This window comes from Dermochelys coriacea, chromosome 16 (assembly GCF_009764565.3).
Source record: "Dermochelys coriacea isolate rDerCor1 chromosome 16, rDerCor1.pri.v4, whole genome shotgun sequence".
NCBI classification, from domain to species: domain Eukaryota; kingdom Metazoa; phylum Chordata; order Testudines; family Dermochelyidae; genus Dermochelys; species Dermochelys coriacea.
This window is the reverse complement of record NC_050083.1, coordinates 8,103,837-8,125,065: the sequence shown is the minus strand read 5'-3', so window position 1 is coordinate 8,125,065 and position 21,229 is coordinate 8,103,837. Positions and strand designations below refer to the sequence as shown.

At 47.0% G+C, this 21,229-nt stretch overlaps 1 protein-coding gene across 4 annotated transcripts in view; it reads left to right on the top strand.

The window, feature by feature from the left end:
• The window catches only part of WHRN (whirlin), a 117,086-nt gene that overhangs the window by 38,754 nt on the left and 57,103 nt on the right, over positions 1–21,229 (top strand). For all 4 annotated transcript variants that reach the window (XM_043498754.1, XM_038374933.2, XM_038374934.2 and 1 more), the window contains one exon: positions 16,302–16,427. In XM_043498754.1, coding sequence (XP_043354689.1) covers positions 16,302–16,427 — 126 coding nt within the window. The remainder of the gene's footprint in view (positions 1–16,301; positions 16,428–21,229) is intronic.

The window sequence follows — 21,229 nt, the reverse complement described above, 5'->3', positions numbered from 1 at the left end:
TCTCTACAAAAGAAAAAGGACACTAAACTACTTCATGCCACAAGGGGCCACAACAGTGGTTCCCTTAACCCACCCAGCAATATTGTTAATCTGTCCAACTATACTCTGAGCCCAGCAGAAGAATCTGTCCTATCTCGGGGCCTCTCCTTTTGCCCCTCCACCCCCACGAACATGATAGAGTTCTGTGGTGACCTAGAATCCTATTTTTGACGTCTCCAACTCAAGGAATATTTCCAACACACCTCTAACCAACGTATTAACCCACAGGGACCTTCCTACGAACACTACAAAAAGAAGAATTCTGGGTGGACTCCTCCTGAAGGTCGAAATAACAGACTGGACTTCTACATAGAGTGCTTCTGCCGACATGCACGGGCTGAAATTGTGGAAAAGCAGCATCACTTGCCCCATAACCTCAGCCGTGCAGAACACAATGCCATCCACAGCCTCAGAAACAACTCTGACATCATAATCAAAAAGGCTGACAAAGGAGGTGCTGTCGTCATCATGAATAGGTCAGAATATGAACAAGAGGCTACTAGGCAGCTCTCCAACACCGCTTTCTACAAGCCATTACCCACTGATACCACTGAGGGTTACTAAAAGAAACTACAGCATTTGCTCAAGAAACTCCCTGAAAAAGCACAAGAACAAATCCGCACAGACACATTCCTGGAACCCCGACCTGGGGTATTCTATCTGCTACGCAAGATCCATAAACCTGGAAATCCTGGACGCCCCATCATCTCAGGAATTGGCAGCCTGACAGCAGGATTGTCTGGCTATGAAGACTCCCTCCTCAGGCCCTACGCTACCAGCACTCCCAGCTATCTTCGAGACACCACTGACTTCCTGAGGAAACTACAGTCCATTGGTGATCTTCCTAAAAACACCATCCTAGCCACTGTGTATGTAGAAGCCTCTACATTCAACACAAAGATGGACTACAAGCCGTCAGAAACAGTATCCCCGATAATGCCATGGCTAACCTGGTGGCTGAACTTTGTGACTTTGTCCTCACCCATAACTATTTCACATTTGGGGACAATGTATACCTTCAAATCAGCAGCACTGTGATGGGTAGCTGCATGGCCCCACAGGATGCCAACATTTTTATGGCTGACTTAAAACAACGCTTCCTCAGCTCTCGTCGCCTAATGCCCCTACTCTACTTGCGCTACATTGATGACATCTTCATCATCTGGACCCATGGAAAAGAAGCCCTTGAGGAATTCCACCATGATTTCAACAATTTCCATCCCACCATCAACCTCAGCCTGGACCAGTCCACACAAGAGATCCACTTCCTGGACACTACGGTGCTAATAAGCGATGGTCACATAAACACCACCCTATATCGGAAACCTTCTGACCGCTATTCCTACCTACATGCCTCTAGCTTTCATCCAGATCACACCATACGATCCATTGTCTACAGCCAAGCTCTATGATATAACCGCATTTGCTCCAACTCCTCAGACAGAGACAAACACCTACAAGATCTCTATCATGAGTTCTTACAACTACAATACCCACTTGCTGAAGTGAAGAAACAGATTGACAGAGCCAGAAGAGTACCCAGAAGTCACCAACTACAGGAGAGGGCCAACAAAGAAAATAACAGAACGCCACTAGCCATCACCTTCAGCCCCCAACTAAAACCTCTCCAACGCATCATCAAGGATCTACAACCTATCCTGCAGGATAACCCATCACTCTCACAGATCTTGGGAGATAGGCCAGTCCTTGCTTACAGACAGCCCCCCAACCTGAAGCAAATACTCACCAGCAACCACACACCACACAACAGAACCACTAACCCAGGAACCTATCCTTGCAACAAAGCCCATTGCCAACTCTGTCCACATATCTATTCAGGGGACACCATCATAGGGCCTAATCACATCAGCCACACTATCAGAGTCTCGTTCACCTGTGCATCTACCAATGTGATATATGCCATCATATGCCAGTAATGCCCCTCTGCCATGTACATTTGTCAAACTGGACAGTCTCTATGTAAAAGAATAAATGGACACAAATCAGACGTCAAGAATTATAACATTCAAAAACCGGTCGGAGAAGACTTCAATCTCTCCGGTCACTCGATTACAGACCTGAGGGTGGCTATCTTTCAACAAAAGAACTTCAGAAACAGACTCCAACTAGAGACTGCTGAATTGGAATTAATTTGCAAACTGGATACAATTAACTTAGGCTTGAATAGAGACTGGGAGTAGATGGGTCATTACATAAAGTAAAGCTATTTCCCCATGTTATTTCTCCCCCCACCCCACCCCCCACTGTTCCTCAGACGTTCTTGTTAACTGCTGGAAATGGCCCACCTTGATTGTCACCACAAAAGGTTTTCCTCCTTCCCCCCCTCCTTCCTGCTGATAATAGCTCATCTTAAGTGATCACTCTCCTTACGGTGTGTATGATAAAACCCATTGTTTCATGTTCTCTGTGTGTGTATCTAAATCTCCCCACTATATTTTCCACCGAATGCATCCAATGAAGTGAGCTGTAGCTCACAAAAGCTTATGCTCAAATAAATTTGTTAGTCTCTAAGGTGCCACTAGTACTCCTTTTCTTTTTTGCATAAGGGAAAAGTGCCAGAAACTCCATGAATTCCACTCACTAGGGCCTATGTTATTTCTGTTAATTTTACATGGAATACACTCCGCTCCTCGGGTGGCTATTATAAAACCTGAAGATAGATCAAACCAATTCTACCCAACTGCCCCAAATCATGTGAGTGGAACTAAAATGAAAGCTGATGCAAATAATTCAGGGACAGATTTTTGTTCCTTGCCCGCTGTATGCCATTCCAGCAGTGCAAAGGGGCTGACAGCATGTTGCAAAGGCGCCCTGGCTAGCCGCAGTTCAGAGGATGTGCTGGGGGTGGGAGTGAGACAGGGGAGTGTCTGTCGCACTCATGACTATGGGGACTTTTGTACTACTTCAAACTGCAGGGCATGCCCAGGAAGGCTGCTATAAATTAGAGCACCCCTGGGGCTGAGCTGTTTTGGCTCCTGAAGCAGTCCAGAATCTGAAGAAAGCAGAAGGAATGCTGGAACAATTTGTACAGTGGGGGTGCTGAGAGCCATTGAAACAAACTATAAACCCTTTATATGATTAAAAGCACTTAAAGCCAGTGGGTGTGGCAGCACCCCCAGTTCAAGGACCTATGGAAGGCTGGTGATTGACAGACTGGGCCGTCTGTGAAGAACCTCACCCTTTTTTGCTCCTTAAGGGGTCTGATCCAGCTCCCATATAACTCAGTGGCCAAAGTCCCATTTATTTCAATGGTGAAGGATCAAGCCCTAAGAAGTGAGAGGTTCCTGCATAAAATCTGCACCTTTTCTGGCAAAGCTTCTGACTTCTTATCTCAAAGCCACTAGCTTTTCTCCCAGTATTTCATTCTTCATTTAGTACAATAAGTACTAAAGTGTAATAAGCCGGTCTCCATATTCAGATCCTGGAGTGTACTCTCGGCCCTCCTCCTTTCTGCCTGACTACTGACCCCAAATCAGAGAAGAAATAGATCTCCTCCTTTATACACTCAATTCCTTTTCATTTCTTGGCTACAGCATGGATCTGCCTTTTGTCAAGAAGTCAGGCACTCTAAATGTGATTGTTTTCTTTTGTCCCTTGCTGCCAGTTGACATTCTCCTTGGCAGCCTGCAGCTTAATATAAATTGGGTCTTTTTCAGTGTTTACCTGAGAGCCTTCGATATTATTTGATTAAGAAATGCAATAAAGTTCTTGCCATCCCAGTATACTGTGACTGCTAGCAGCTGTGTATTTTTAAGCATTGTTTGGGGTTTTTACACAGTAGTTCAGGCTCATGATGTAGGGGAGGGCTTTGTACTCTTTAGTTGCCAGTGTCCTGAGTTTAGTTATTTTCACTCATTGATCCTTAAGGCACCAATTCAGCAAGGTACTTAAGCAGATACCGAACTTTAAGTACATGAAATGTGTGGTTGATTACATTAACCTTTCTTTGATCTTGCTTCTCTAAATGCATAGCAGCATGCATATTAAAAACAACCCCTCCCCCCGCCAAAAGATCCAGCACCCTATCAAAATGGCAGCAGGTATTACAGGCACCCAAGGTTTCCTATCCATGTGTGACTAGCTGGGAGGTATCCACCAGTCACAGACCATGGAGATTTGTCACCACCTACAGTTGTTTTCTGGTATTGTTATGAGGCTATTCTTCTTCCTGCAGCATTGTTTCACTCTGGGCTGCATTGTTCTAGCTCTTGGAGCACTCTGGATCTTCTGGGAAAGGGGGGCAGGGGTTGTCTTAGTGCATGTTTAAAACAAATTTAAAAAAATAACTCCATCAAAAAAAGAAACTCCACTGGATCCACTTCTCCCCCAGGGGAGAGGGTGAGCAAATAAGCATATAGCAGATGTTAGTCTTGTTGCTTAATGGACTGTTAGAAAGCACTCGGATACTATGTGATGAACGTGATATAAGAACATCTATAGAACAGTATGGAATTGACTCATCTGTAACAATGCTGAGTTAGTTTTGTTTTTCGTTTTCCCACTCTGTGACTCTTCCAAAGTTGGAGGAGATTTGAAAAGTTAGTGAGGAAAAAGAAGAAAGAAAAGAAAGAGGGAAAACGTATGTGGGAAAGGGAACCCTAAATAGAATTCATTTTATTGAAATCACTGGCCAATAAATAAATAAAGGGGAAAGAAGGAAAAGGATAGAGAAAAAATCAGATATTTTTCAGTTTTTGAAAACAACACCCAACGAAATTCAATTAAAAACAAACTAAACAGAAAAAAAAATCTCCCATCAAAAATCAGTTTTTGGTCCCAAACAGCATTTTTTCCACTAGGCCAAAATCCCATTTTTGACAAGAAAAAATTTTAGTTGAAAATTGTTGTCCAGCTCTAGTGTCTAGTCTGTAGAGCAGAGGGCCTGCTACAAGTCTTTCATGACTATGTAACCCTATAATTGATTTCAGTACCTTGTGCCCCTAAAAGCAATGAAGGGGTTAAAAACCAATTAATTTAAACATTTTGGAGGCATGGGTAAGAAGAGGCCCTAGCTAGCTAGTTTCTTGTATGGATGACTATCTAGCCTTCATAGCTGTAGCCATTCCACGGAACGCAGACAGCATGAATGAATTGGCTGCGGTGGCTAGGAAGCCTTCCTCTCATTCTTTCAGGTTTCAGAGTAGCAGCCGTGTTAGTCTGTATTCGCAAAAAGAAAAGGAGTACTTGTGGCATCTTAGAGACTAACAAATTTATTTATAGATTCATAGATTCATAGATATAAAGGTCAGAAGGGACCATTCTGATCATCTAGTCTGACCTCCTGCACAGTGCAGGCCACAGAATCTCACCCACCCACTCCTATGAAAAACCTCACCCATGTCTGAGCTATTGAAGTCCTCAAATCATGGTTTAAAGACTTCAAGGAGCAGAGAAGCCTCCCTCAAGTCAACCATGCCCCATGCTACAGAGGAAGGCGAAAAACCTCCAGGGCCTCTCCAATCTGCCCTGGAGGAAAATTCCTTCCCGACCCCAAATATGGCAATCAGCTAAACCCTGAGCATATGGGCAAGATTCACCAGCCACATACTACAGAAAATTATTTCCTGGGTAACTCAGATCCCACTTATTTGAGCATAAGCTCATTCTTTCTCATCTACCCTAATAAGGCTAATGATGTCCATATTACAGTGTGAAGTCAGCTTAACAGCCTTCTCCCCTCTCTTTCTACAAGCCAGCAGTGATAAAAGGGGAACAACAGGTGAGGAACTACAAGGCTGGGGTGGATATGGAGCAGTCTCTGCAGAGTTCATTAATATGCACCGTGTCATTATCCGATTGGCTGCTGGCAGTCCCGTAAAAACTTGAATGGGTGACAATGGGACATTAGCAGGCCTGCAAAGCAGCTGTAAAATCAGGTTATAAAAATGAGAGCTGCCTTTGGATCCAGCTCATAAAATGCAATGAATTTGGAATTGGAACTGGAATTTTGCCCTGCTGCTAAGACACCAATTGACAGTTTACGGTGACGCTGGCAGACCAGGTGCCAGCTCATGCCAAGGCCCCTAGGCCTCACCGAACACTGACTAATGCACAGCTGGAAATGTCTGGCTCATCTGTGTGTTAGCATGGTTAAAACAGCTGTTAAGTTTATCCGAGTGTGTTTAGTGTTTGGACTTTAATGCAGGCAGCAACTCGCAAGCATTTCATAACCTCACTTATAATATCTGCATCCTATGTTATAAAGCAAGATTTAAGTATTTGCTTTGTAACTATAAAAGTCTTTGCTATGAAACTGGAAACTCACACAGTCAGGGGAGAAGCATTACCAAATGTGAAATACTAGTTTACCACAAGAGGTGTCATCTCCTGCCCAACAAAAGAAGGCCTATAGACACCAGGCAAACCATTATGGAACAACAAGGGACAAAATACTATGTTGATTGTTTTCCTCACACCCATGAAGAAGGCACGTGCACAAATGCTTGTCCCATCACCGCTTCAACTCTGGAGGAAGGGAATAAAACTCCCAGACAGTACTGGATTGCTGTGCCGCTTGGAATTTGGAGAGGGCAATATTTCTAAGCATAAGCAAGGGATCCCCAAGCTGCTTAGCCTGAATTAGCCCTATAGGACATATGGAGCTTACACATTACAGCAGCTTCTATTACTTTTTGGAACTTAAGCGGGTAACTAATTTGTGTGCATATGTTTACCTGCTTTAACCTTGTAAATATATCTATTGCCTTTTCTTAGCTAGTTTCTTGTATCTAAGGATTTATGAACTAAGTCCTTGTCTTATCTCCTTGGACTGGGATTTTCAAAAGAGCCTGTGGGAGCTGGGTGCTCAAACACTATGGTGAGGAACGTGGTATAAGAACATATATAGACTGGAATCACTTGGGTGTCTAACTCCCTTAGGCTTTTTAGAAAATCCCAGCCTTCATTGATTTATCTTAGGAGTGAGCCACCCCTTTAGGCAGAGGGAGGGTCCTAAAGACACTGGAGCTGAATTGCCATTGGTGAGTGGGAGGAAAAATGTGGGTTGGACTGGAGAGCATGTGAGAGGTGTGGAATTTGATTATGTAACTTTAGCAAACAAATATGTAATTAACAAGACAAGCACCTAATCCTCCCCTCCATCACTTAGGGCCTGATCCAAAGCCCACTAAAGTCAATGGACAGACTCTCATTGTCCTCGGCAAGCTGCAGATCAGGCAGTGTAGCATTTCCCAAGTTTCCCATGGCCACCAATGTCTACAGAGCCCTTGCTGGTGCTCTTCTATGAGCTATCTGGTCACGGCAGGCCAGATCTTCACAAGAGCTCAACGCCCAGTGGGCTGATCCATCTTGCAAATCTGGCCCTGTACCAGGGCGGTTTGCCCCTTAAGGGCTAGAGTCCTGGGGCAGCCAACTCTGATTACTAAGGTGGTACAGCTGAACAGGGAACACCTGCTTTCCTATAAAGTGCTGGGGGGATGCTCAGCGAGAGCAGAGATTGCTGGGTGTGAGCAAGCTTGTTCAGCCGAGAGGACTGGGGCTGAAACTACAGGCAAAAAAGGCCTGGAAGGAGCCCTTCAAAGATGGTAAATGCATGGAGTTGAGGAGACTTTACTACGCTGGGTCTTCCTTTCCTTTCCAGCTGCCATATTGCACTGAAAACCCTTGGAAATGCATGAACTAATGTTGCTTTCCCATGTAAATAGTTGCCCCAGGGATGTTCTATTGTTGCAGATGGGAGAAGGTGGTGCTCTGTGGTCATGAATGTGTAGGTGGGGGAAGGTGGTCCATGCCATCACAAATAGGAGGAGAAGATGCCCAGTCTATTATCATGTGGTCCATGCTACCAGAAGGTTTTGAGAAACTGTTCAAAGCCTTCCCCCTCCCTCTTCTGCCTTAGGTCAATACCAGGACACCCCGAACAGGGTGGTCATAACTAGAACTGGTCAGGAATTTTTTTTTTTTAATGAACTGTTTTATTGCTGAAAAATGCCAATTCATCTGAATTGAAACAGGGAATCTCCTGACTCAAAAACTGTTTGGAAACCATTCTGAAATTGTCAAATGTCCCCATTTCAACATTTTTGAACTGGAGAGTGGGTTTTTCTGCTCACGGGGCCTATTATGTTTTAAAATTTCAGTAAATTTGGACTAAAAAGATTTAAAAATAGGAAAAAAAGTTGAAATGGAAACATTTTGAAATTATCAAAAAACCCCACTTTGACCTGAACTAATTTTTCCTCCCCCAATTTGTCAGTTGCCAAAAATTTTTGAGATTTTGACTTTTCATCCCGATTTGGGGTGGGAAAAATGTCTGAAATCTTAAATTCTCCCAGGACAGGAAGTGATTCTCTCCTGACATCTGTCTGCCATTCCTGAGTTCAGAACCTGAGTTCAGAAGGGGGGAGGGATAGCTCAGTGGTTTGAGCATTGGCCTGCTAAACCCAGGGTTGTGAGTTTAATCCTTTAGGGGGCCATTTAGGGATCTGTGGCAAAAATTGGGGATTGGTCCTGCTTTGAGTAGATGACCTCCTGAGGTCCCTTCCAATTGTGATATTCTATGATTCTATAACCTCTGTCTTGGATTGTTTCCTTTCAGGGGAAGGGACGGTGTCTGGAAAGTATCCAGCGCTCTGCAGACACTGTTGCTACCTAAACAATGACAAGAATTCCACGTTGCTCTCCCATCCTCTGGCCTTGTCTACCTTACAGATGCTTTGCCAGCATAGCCCCCAGTGCAGACACCACTTATACCATCGGAAGGAGTTTTTCTGCCCACATAGTGATGCTACTTCCCAGAATGATGTACGCTATGCTGACTGACACACTCTTTTATCACTATAACTGCATATACACTGGGGGGTTTGCCAGCATAGCCAGGTTGGGTAGGGACTGTGGTTTTCTCACACCCCTGACTGACACATCTATCTCAAAAAACCTTTGTAGCGGGGACCTGGCCTCCTGTCTTCTACTAAACCCAATCTTCCTACCGCCCTTAGGGCTTGTCTGTATGGGAACAAAACACTTCGGAAACTAACCTGATTTAAGGCCACTTTCATTCTGAATGAAGGTATCCATACAAGGGTTTGATGTGGTTTTACTAATCCGTTTTAAATTCACCACTTTAGTTAATTCAGATTAACTTTCCTGATTGTCCCCATGTACACAAACTTTTAGAGTAGAATGTTCAGGGGAAAAATTAAGGGTGACTATCTGAGAGGCTATGGGAAAATAGGGTATAACTGTAAACTCTGTAAAAGCAGCTCCACGATCTAGAGTGTCAGCCTATGGCAGAGGGGAAATGTCAGCCCTACGTTTGCCTGATAATGATGCTGCCAGATGTCTGTGGAAAGTAATTAACACCTGTCTGTTGCGGCATGTGTGCCAGCTGTCCCTGGACAGAGTGGAGTCGTGTTTGTATGATTCATTAGTGATAACAACACACACATGTCCAGGGGGATCCTGAAGCCCTGGCTTGTTCTTGAGCAAACACAGAGTTAACTCCCGGGCAATGTCTCTCATGGGTGTACACAGTAGAGTACCATGACCAGCCCATGGCCCAGAAGGAATACAGCACCTGTGAGCCAGATTTTAAAAGCTCAGCACACCAGGTACCTGCTGGCACTTTGGACAATCTAGCTCTAACTGTGGGTACTGAGCCTTTGGAATATCTGGCTCAGAGGTCTTGTGAAAATCTGGCCTTATAAGAATGCCTGATGGATTTGAAATACATTGAGGTGGCTTAAGTTGGGCACCCAAAATTGCCGGCGGAGGGAGGTCTGTGGGAGAGCTGGGAATAGACCCCCAACCCCCATCTCGCGGTCCTGTGATTTAGAAACAAGAGCATTGCTTGGTTTCAGAGTAGCAGCTGTGTTAGTCTGTATTCGCAAAAAGAAAAGGAGTACTTGTGGCACCTTAGAGACTAACAAATTTATTTGAGCATAAGCTTTCGTGAGCTACAGCTCACTTCATTGGATGCATTTGGTGGAAAATACAGTGGGGAGATTTATATACACACAGAGAGAACATGAAACAATGGGTTTATCATACACACTGTAAGGAGAGGTTTCAGAGTAGCAGCCGTGTTAGTCTGTATTCGCAAAAAGAAAAGGAGTACTTGTGGCACCTTAGAGACTAACAAATTTATTAGAGCATAAGCTTTCGTGAGCTACAGCTCACTTCATCGGATGCATTTGGTGGAAAAAACAGAGGAGAGATTTATATACACACACAGAGAACATGAAACAATGGGTTTATCATACACACTGTAAGGAGAGTGATCACTTAAGATAAGCCATCACCAGCAGCAGGGGGCGGGAAGGAGGAAAACCTTTCATGGTGACAAGCAAGGTGGGCCATTTCCAGCAGTTAACAAGAACATCTGAGGAACAGTGGGGGGTGGGGTGGGGGGGAGAAATAACATGGGGAAATAGTTTTACTTTGTGTAATGACTCATCCATTCCCAGTCTCTATTCAAGCCTAAATTAATTGTATCCAGTTTGCAAATTAATTCCAATTCAGCAGTCTCTCGTTGGAGTCTGTTTTTGAAGTTTTTTTGTTGAAGGATAGCCCCCTCAGGTCTGTGATCGAGTGACCGGAGAGATTGAAGTGTTCTCCGACTGGTTTTTGAATGTTACAATTCTTGACGTCTGATTTGTGTCCATTTATTCTTTTACATAGAGACTGTCCAGTTTGACCAATGTACATGGCAGAGGGGCATTGCTGACACATGATGGCACCTTTTGAAATCAGTGGGAACTTTGCCTAAGTGAGGATTGGGGAGCTGATTTTCCTCTCCTCCTACCCCAATCTCCTTTCCTTAGTAAAATAATTGCAGTTGGCCTCATGGTTCCAGGAGTAGTAGCAGCAGATTGATACTATTAGCTCCCCCGAGCAGGCTTTGTAATTCCCCTCCCTAATATGCAGGACAGACATTTATATGGGAGAAAGGAAGATATTACTGACTGCCTAATTCATCTCTGCCTCGGAGCCATGGCCTTTGCTTTCATAGAATCTCAGGGTTGGAAGGGACCTCATCTAGTCCAACCCCCCAGGGCCAATCCCCAATTTTTGCCCCAGATCCCTAAATGGCCCCCTCAAGGATTGAGCTTGCAACCTTTGGTTTAGCAGGCCAATGCTCAAACCACTGAGCTATCCCTCCCCTGTTGTAGATCAGTACTTGTTTCACTAACAGTGGCTTGGGATGTTGCAGGGCCCTCTGATCCAAAGGCCTTCCCCACCCTTCTGAGGACCTCTTTTCATCCTACTGTTCCTTTATTGTGTCATTCTGGAAGAAGAGGTCACCTGGAGCAGCTTTGTAGCTACTGCTTCTGTCTGACTCCTAGGCTATGTACTGGCATAAAGGGGAGAGAGAACTCTCAGTCTAGTTCATAACCTGTATAAAAGCGTGTCACTCATTTGTAATCTCATGTTTACATAAGAACATGGGCAGTGGGACAGATCCTCCGCTGTTGTGAATTGGCCCAGCTCCATCAAAGTCAGTGGAGTTGCACAGATTTCTGCCAGCTGAGGCTCCGGCTCAGAAAGCATATCTAGAACAAGCAAATGTGAGAGCTTGGGTTCTCTTCCCAGTTTTATCCCTGACTCTGTGTGTGACCTTGTCAAGTTACAATATTTCTTTGTGTCTCAGCTTCCCCCTTTATACATTGGGGGTAACAATAATCATTGCCTACCTCACAGGGGGGTTAATTAATAAGTGTCAAGTGCTGTGAGAACTTTGAAGGTGAGGTGATATACTGCTGTATGTTGAGTGTGGTTATTCTCCATCATTTATTAGTTAGTAGGGTGTTGTGGGGGTTTTGGAATGGGGAGACAAAGACTGTTTGAACCAGCCTTGGGTGTGTGTCAAGAATTTGTATTTCGATAGCCCCAATCGAGGAGGTTCTCCCTTGCCCTAAGGCATTGCACAAACACGTAGTTAGAGACAGGCCCTGCTCCAAAGAGCTCAAACGCAATAGAAAAGTCAGAATCAGTCTCCTTGGTTTACAAGTCGAGAACTGAAGCACCAAGAGATTAAATGACTTGTCCGGGGTTTTTGTAGCAAAGCTGGGAATTGAACCCACATCTCCTGAGTCCTAGTCAAGGGCCTGCATCTCTGTTTTTGCTTTTTTTGTTTACTTGATCCCTCAGTCTCCTCCCCCACAAAACACATGCCGCCATCTCTTGATCTCTTTCCTTGAGTCACTTTCTCAGGAGCTACCTCCATGATGGTGTTACCCTTTGGATGCAGCATGTCTGCATTTCTTTCCCTATTTACTCCAAACCCGCCAATGTGTACATCATGGTCCCTAAGTTCTGAACTCTTTCCCAGTGTAGAGCAGGTATCCATGTAAATCCTGCTTTCCCCCATTTTGAAAATCTACTCAGAGGGCTCCAGAGAGCCTGCCTCTGCCTTTCTGCATAACATGGGTCCCAGGCCATGCAGACTGGACTGATCCTCATCCCATGCAGAGCTTCTGGCAAGTCCAGGGCTTTTTAGATTCTTCAGGGCTAGCTTTTGCTCTGATCTCCCCTGTACCCTCACCAGGGCAAATCGTACCCTGCCCGTGGCACAGCAAAAGGGCATGTCGGATGTAAACAGCTCCTTGAGGTGTCTGAGCAGCAGAGAGGCAGTCCTCTTTCAGGTACTCCTCCAACAGTGTCTCACTCCATTTTCACATCTTCCTTCTCTGCTTCTGTGGGCTGCGTTAGGAGGGACGGTCACAGCCATGTGCCCCTTTGTGTGCGTAGTGATGTGTGTCCGGCAAGACCTAGATCTGAGCTGTCAAAGGGTGGACAGTTTCTCCAGGGGAAGTCTGGGAAAGTATAACAGCTGCTCGGTCTGACCCCTGGTGGCCTTCGATTTTAAACCCATTGTGCTGGGTGCTGTACAAACTATGAACAAAAAGACAGACTTACCTGCAAATAGCTTCTAATCAGCACTATCTTCTGTTTCCCTTGTTGCTGTAATTTGCTGTGGGTTAGACTTTTGTACTCCAGTCTTACCTCTTGTGTCTTAACCAATCACTATGTCTCCCCTTCTTGGGGTAGCAGGCAGGGCTGTTCCCACTCCTGTTTGATTTGGCCTAAGAGCCTCTGGCAATAAAAATTAGAGTGTTAGCGGATAAAATAGAGCCCCGAGAGACAAAAATATGCCTCTATGCTGATTTACCTTTATTCATCAGCAAACCCCTTCAGGCCATCCCCCACAGATTCTACAAACTATTGAATTGGTTGGGGAAATCACAGGGTATTAATGGCTTGGCACATGTCGGAGGTGCTCAGTATCTCTAGATAGGTGCATGATACCACCTCTTGGGTAACACTTGTTGCTGGCAGCAGGTGCAAGTCAGGTACTTGGGAGTCCTCTTTCCTAGGAACATAAAAGAAATAGGCAAAATGCATCTCAATCCTTTTACTACACAGCTGGTTTTGGATTTACACAGACGGCAGGCCCTCCCCCTATTGCTTGGGGCTGAGTTAATATAGTAAAGATGAATGTCCTCTTCAGACTTCTATTTGTTCTTAGCTCCTTGATGGTTCATATTTCCCCTACAGTTTTTTTTTCCAGAATGAACAGCATTTTAAAGGCTTTGGGGCATGTTGGCTTGTTGCCAGATTATCCTTTGACCAAATGAAGCTGCCTTTTCAATCCGAAGGCTGTGGTCTGCCCAATCTTGGCCTTTACTATCTAGCCTCAATTTTGAGCCAGCTGACACCGTGGCTGACCCTCCGACACCCAGGGCCCCCAGCCTGGCTGTGCATGAAAGAGAAATTGTAGCCCCGCTCCCACTAGCACAGGGGTGGGCAAACTTTTTGGCCCAAGGGCCACATCAGGGTTGCAAAACTATATGGAGGATTGGATAGAGAAGGCTGTGCCTCCCCAAACAGCCTGGCCCCTGCCCTCTATCTGCCCCCTCCCACTTCCTGCCCCCTGACTGCCCCCCTCAGAATCCCTGACCCATCCACCCATCTGATGTGCTCCTTGTCCCCTGACCGCCCCCTCCTGGGACCCCTGCCCTTAACTGCCCCCCAAGACTTAACCCCCTATCAACCCCCCTTCTCCCTGTTCCCTGACTGCCCCAATCCCTATCCACACCCCCGACCCCTGACAGGCCCTGTGGGATTCCCGCGCCCTATCCAACCCCCTCCCCCGTTCCTCGTCCCCTGACCGCTCTCCCCAAAACCTCCACCCCATCCAACTGCCCCCTGTCCCCTGACTGCCCCCCCAGAACCCCTGACCCATCCAACCACCCTGCTCCCTGTCCTCTGACTGCCACCCCTGGACCCCCGACTCTCTGCCCCTTGCCATGCTGGAGCCAGCCACGCCGTCGCACTGCCCAGCAAGAGCAGCGGGCCACCCCACGGCACACTCAGGCTGCGGGGGAAGGGGGACAGCAGGGAAGGAGCCGGGGGCTAGCCTCCCCGGCCGGAGCTCAGGAGCCGAGCAAGATGGTCCCATGGGCCGGATGCGGCCCGTGGGCCGTAGTTTGCCCACCTCTGCGCTAGCATCCGTCCTAAACTCAGACTTCTCCTGTTTCCCTGAGGAGAAATCAGTCACAATTGTGGCCGCAAGGAAATCCGGATATCTGGTTGCTTCTAAGTTTAAATGTCATCCTTTATTACATTCAGCCTTCAGTTTGGAGTAACGCCAACATTTTAATTGCCCATCCACCTGTTCTGTGCTGGATTATGAAAGGGATCTTGAGCACATAACGGAAAATGATTCCTTTGTGCCTTTTCCTCTCCTTAGGGAGAAATTCCAACTGGTCCCAAAGAAGGAATGGCAATACCAATGCATCCGATGAAGTGAGCTGTAGCTCACGAAAGCTTATGCTCTAATAAATTTGTTAGTCTCTAAGGTGCCACAAGTCCTCCTTTTCTTTTTGCGAATACAGACTAACACGGCTGCTACTCTGAAACCTTCAACTTAGACATGCTTCGCATCACCGGTTGGGGTGGATATCTTTGGAGCACTGGACCCCACAGATCCTTGGGGCTTTCTGAAAATGTTACGCTGACTATCTAGCCATTGGCCAGCCCTCAGGCAAACTGGCAATTAGTCCTGACAATGTTAGAAGGAAACAGGAACAAGAGATCTCTGTTTCCCATACCGACAGTCAGTGGAATCAGATTTGTTCCGATATGCAGCTTTGCTCCCTAGATTTGGGGTTAAGATTGGTCCAGCAGAGGAATATGCTCTGGACTCCATAATGACTTTTCAGATCCAGAGCAGTCAGGTCTGACACATGTTAGTGCTGCAATGTGGCAGGCTCTAATTTATACCACTTGCTCCAGGTTGGAGAGACCTTTCTCCTTTTTGCTAATTTTGTTTGTCATAATCATCCACACAAACATGGCAAGGGCCCACAACCAATACTTCAGCTATTTCCCTCGCCCTGGAGCCGGTCCCTCGCCATCCTGCTCTCCCCGGGTCTCCGCTAGCATGGCAAAAGGAGCAACTAGAACAGGGCTGGCCAACCTGAGCCTGAGAAGGAGCCAGAATTTACCAAGGTACCTTGCCAAAGAGCCACAGTAATACGTCAACAGTCCCCCCCATCACCTCCCCCCCGCCGCTTCCAGCACCTCCCACCCACCAGCAGTCCCACCAATCAGCTGTTTCGTGGCATGCAGGAGGCTCTGGGAGGGAGGGGGAGGAGCGAGGGCACGGCCGGCTCAGGGGAGGGGGCGGGAAGGGGTGGAGTGGGGGCAGGGCCTGTGGCAAAGCCAGGGGTTGAGCAGCGAGCACCCCCCGGGCACATTGGGAAGTTGGCGCCTGTAGCTCCCGCCCCGGAGTCGGTGCCTAGACAAGGAGCCGCATATTGACATCTGAAGAGCCGCATGGGGCTCCGGAGCCCCAGGCTGGCCACCCCTGCACTAGAATGACTCACTTCCCTCCCTTGCAATGCAGCCGGCAGCCAGGTGGGGCGCTGCAGAGCTGCTGTAGCAGGGAAGCATCGCACCAGAACCATTCGGGGGCTGCCGGGGAGATGGCTGGAGGGGCTGGGGAGGCGTTGCCCCTCTGTCCTCCTCCTAGCAAAGGGGCTGATTCAGACCCTGTACAAGGAGCACATTTTCAGTTCATAATCAGCCAGATTCTCCGATTCTAGGTACACACTGTCTTCTAAACACCATCTCCCTCAAGCCAGGACCAGCCTCGATGGCCAGCGGTTGGACACCATATTGTCCCAGACTTGGGGTAGGGGCAGTGCCTCTTCCCTGCACCCGTAAAGTATTGGGCACGTCTCCAGGGCTCCGTAAATACCAGCTCTCCCTCTCCGCAGGTGAACCTGGTGCTGAATGAAGGGAAGTCCTTGGGCCTCATGATCCGAGGAGGAGCAGAATACGCGCTGGGCATTTACATCACCGGCGTGGATAAGGGCTCGGAAGCGGAGAGCACCGGCCTGAAGGTGAGACGTGAGCGTGGAAGTGGGGGTGGGGGGGTAGGTTTGGGGATCACCTGGGAGCTGGGAATGCATTTACAGAGCAGGAGCTCACACCGATGTGGGTCTCAGTGCTCGTGCTGCCAACGCAGTAACCCAGCCGCTGCCCTGGGCCTCTCGGAGTCCACCTCAGCAATCCTAACACTGACCCCTGTAGCATCCCATTAGGCATGCTGTACACAACGGACGCAGCCCTCCTGAGCAGGCGGCACCTGCCATTCGGCAACAGTGCACTCCACGTGGTGACCCATGTGACCTTGTTTCCAATCCGAATGAAAGTCTCGCCACCAGGAGCTGGGCTGGGAGTGAGCCCAGCGTCGAAATCCTAGGCGGCAATCAAAGCCGGGTGTCTGGAGGGAAAAGCAAGTGTCACTGTCCCGCCTCCCCATGCTGCAAGAGAAGAGACTTTTTCCTATTAAAGTGACTGGCCTTGATGACCCCACCCAGTGCATCTTTCTCATTCCAGCCTGATCAAAGAAACCTGCCACTGCTAGCTGCTTGGAGCTGCAGTTTTGAACTTCTTCCTCTCAGTTCTTCCTTGGGAGTCTGCATTAGCTGCAGTGATGCCGGGTTTCAGGGGGCTGGGTTCGCAGTAGCAGCAGCCGGCACGACACTATGTCTGTGTTGGGCTCCTTCCGCTTCAGTGACATTTGCAAGAGTAATCTCCATTAACGATCGGCACCGTAGGTGGCAAATGCAGGGCTGAGCCGGAGTGCGTCTGCAGGCAGCCGAAATTGATGCGGCTTACATCTGCTTCTGGCCACTTCCGCATCTCCGTATTCAATTCTTACTGTTAGGACCAACGCCTGCTTCGGGATTGTCTCAGCGATCCAAGAACTCTCCAAGGATCTGCTACAGCACCTCCCATGGTATTCTCTCTGCAGCTGGGTTGCTGTCATGCCCAGGGGTTGGTGCACGGTCACTGTTGAGGTAGCATTAGGCAAGGCTTTTTTTCTGCTTGGTTCGAAGGACTCCCTGAGCCCAGTCGTTAGCCAGGAGAGAGGTCTCGGGAGGGGAAATGCAGGAGCTCAGCGGATGGCTCAGGCTTTGGGGGCAGATGCGGTAGAAAATGATGTAATATCAGACAGTAAAATTGTAAAGTTGTGAAGAGACCCATTGGACTCTGGAATAGTCCTTAGCTCCTCTGATTGGGAGCGTGTTTCAGAAGCAGGTTTACGGGCTGTAATTTCTGGCTGTGCTGCTCAAAATAACCCAGTTCTGGTTGGCCTTCCTGTAAATGGCCCATCTCCTCAGGGTTGCAACTTTGTGCTTCTCATCTCTGGTTCAGAGCGATTCAGCAATGACTGAGGGCAAGGTGTTGCGGGAGGTTCCCTTGGAAATTAATTGATAAGACTGTGTCTATTGCTTCAGTGTAGGGCTGATGGGTAACAAACTCCTTGTAATCGCTGTTTATGTTCCCTCAAGACATAGACAAAGGCCTGGATTATCAGGGATCAAGGTGTAATCCACCTTGATCCCACTGCCCCTGTGATGGGCTGGCAAATGACTTGCACTACCCCACTGCTAAACTTTCTGCAGTGGAGCGCTAATCCCACATCCTCATGGCACTGTCCTTCTGACACTACTGCAGCGTGTGCTAAATTGCCTGAGAGTGGAGGCTGGACAGGAAGGATGGGCCAAGGGCTAGGGGGCTCATCCGGGATTGGGGTGATCCAGGTTCCATTCCTGTTCTGCCACAGGCTTCCTGTGTGACCTTGGGCAAATCATTCAACTTGTTGGTGTCTCAGTTTTCCATCTGTACAATGGGAATGATAGCACTGCCTGCCTCACAGGGTATTGTGCAGATAAACCCATTAAAGATTGAGGTACTCCAGTAGTGCAGTGTTGGGGGCCAGGTAGGACCCTTACATAGACTGAGAGCTAATCTTCCTTCAGTCTTTCTACTTCCAGCTGGCCCTACAAACCTCCCGTGCTGGACCATCTCCATTCTATTCAGTGTTTATACCACCCTTATCACATGGCCTCTGAGATTGTGGGCTTCTCCCTTTGGAACTACTCTGCCCACATGCCAGAACTTTTTAAACAGCTGTTCTTTGAGTTAAAGGCTCACCCCTGGCCCTGGGGAGACACTGACACTTCCCCTAGTTCATGTACATGAGGGAGCAGCGGGAACAGTGCTCCATAGCAAACGAAATGGAAGGGCAGCACCGTTATCCCATTCATATTTACCATTGCACAGCAGCTGCATTTCCCCCCTCTACAGTAAAGAGAAAACAGACATGCCACCCAGGGCTGCCTTCGGACATAACGCAAGTCACTTGGCTGAGGTGAGATCAAATCTATGCGTCCCCAGCACCGACCTGTCAGGCTCCTCCTTGTAAACACTGCAAGATTAATGGCAGGAGTGGGAGGGAAATGGTCCCCATTCCCTGAGATTATTTTCATAACCGATGCCTGCATGTTCCACCAAGCTCCCCCAACCAGCTCCCGTCACCACCCAGAGAAAATTGCTACTTTCCCTAGCTCAGCCAGGAGGCCAGAGCAGCTAATGGAACATCTGAGCTAAGGGAAATACGTATAGGAAAAAATAATAGCAGCCATATAAGAATACAGCCTTCTATTATCACCCTCTCGGATTATTTCCATTTACAATACACAATACTCTCTCTCCACCTATCATTTCATCTCCCAAGCAGTGGAGGGAAGGAAATAATTGAAGACGCTTCTATAAAAATGCACTGTCTAATCCTGTGTTATTTTCTTCCACGTTAGCCAGTGAGGATTTAAGAGGTGGCTGCGTTTTCTAGGCAAGGCTTCATGCCGCGAGCATTGTCTTCACATTACATCTCTGCTTATTGATTCTTTATGCCTTGCACCTCGCTGTGTTGTTTTCCTGTAACTGATTTGTGCGTACCAGAAGCCGGACGCTTTGCTGAACACCAGAGTCTGCATGCTTGTATATAGTTCCTTCTCCCTGATTTCCATACACTGCCAGCTGTAAATTTGGAAATATTTGGTGGAGGGAGGAACAGAAAGGGATCTCTGTGTCTTGTTATTATCCACGTAAGATGATACTATAGAATGTATATGCACACTCCCTAAGCTAATATGGGCGGAGGCACAGAGAGACCTGATTCTAAGATGTGGAAAGAAACTGAAGTTAAACAAGTCCTTCCAAGTAACGGGTTATACCAGGCAAATAGAAAGACTTCTGTTCCCTAGGGACATGATCCAACATCTATTGGAGTTGATGGAAAGACTCCTATTGACGTCAATTGGCATTGGATAAGGTCCTAAATTACCGGCTATCTCTATGCATATTAAACTATGTTATCTGCCCTCAGCTATATTTAATATGGTGAATGATAATTTTATAAGTGAATCATTAACTCCAGTCCTATTAAGTGTTCACCCAAGGAGCCAACAAATATCAGCCATTTAAAGGATGGCCTTATGGTTAAGGTACTAGACTGGGATTCAGGAGATGTGGGTTTCATTCCCAGCTTTGCCACAGGTTCCCTGTGTGACCTGCGATAAGTCACTTACAGACAAACAGTATTTAGTGAAAAGCAGCCAATGGAGACAATAAACAAATGAGGAGAGCACAAATAGGGGTTTAAATGTGTAAATTTCAGCTCCCACGGCCTGAGTTTTCAAAGGAGTTGAACACTGTCTGAGCCGCCAAGGAGCCAGTGGCGTTGTACTTTCTTAGTCTTGAAAGCATCGTCCTTAGCCTCTCTGTGCTTCGAGTATCCCCAAAGCCCAATGGGAATACTGCTTACTCACAGGGGCAAGATTTGTTAAAGGCTTCCTGATCCTTACATGGACAATGCAAAACATTCGGTGAAAGCCCACTGCCAGCTAATTAAAATCCTACTGCAATTCAGAAGTACTAGCCTCAGAACGTGTTTCAGGTGTGATTGGTCAGCCACTGCACACAGAGTCTAATCAGAGCTCAGTGAAGTGAATGGAAAGACTCTTGTTGGTTTTAATGGGCACTGGACCAGGTCCATAGAGAGGGGCTCTCACCTCCCCGCTCTGCAATGTGATACCTTTGCATGTGCCCGACGACAAGTGCATTGGTCTCATTTGCTATCCACCATCACTCTAGGTCTGTTCAGTATTACTGCCTCCCACTGATTGCGTCTGGTGTCTCCGGTTATATCCCCTTATATATTAGATCACATTCGTCCAAGTTGATTCTTTTTTTTTTCTTTTCTGACCATATTTTGAATCTCTAGGTCTTTGTATTAGTTCTCTACCCTGGCTGCGGTTTGCAACTCCTTCTAGTTTAATATATATTAATATCATTTCACCTTCATCTTCTGGTATATTAATGATGTTAAATGAGGCCAGTCCTAACACTGACCCCTGTAGCATCCCATTAGCCACCTTGCTCCCAGATCAATTAAATGCTAGTTAGCATTATCTTTCCATTCCCATGCTTTTCACTCACGTTCAGTCCATATGGTTGCTTTCCTCCCCAAGCCAGTTTGAATTAATTTTTCAAGGTACAGTGTCAAATTCTTTACCAGAATTCATCTATATTCCAGCCACTGCACCTCCCTTCATCTAGTCATCTTGCAATTCTCCCCAAACAAGCCACCAAGGTTGTCCAGCAAGATTTGCTCTTTATGAACTCATCCTGTTTCTTGCAGCTGGTTCTATTGCCCTCTATGGGTGGTGCTCAGCACCAGTATTTGGGGGCAGATTTTCAAAAGTGCTCAGCTCCCAGTAGTTCCTGGTGTTGACACCCAATGTAATGAGCCCTTTGAAAATCTGTCCCACAACGTGCACTGCGGTGATTT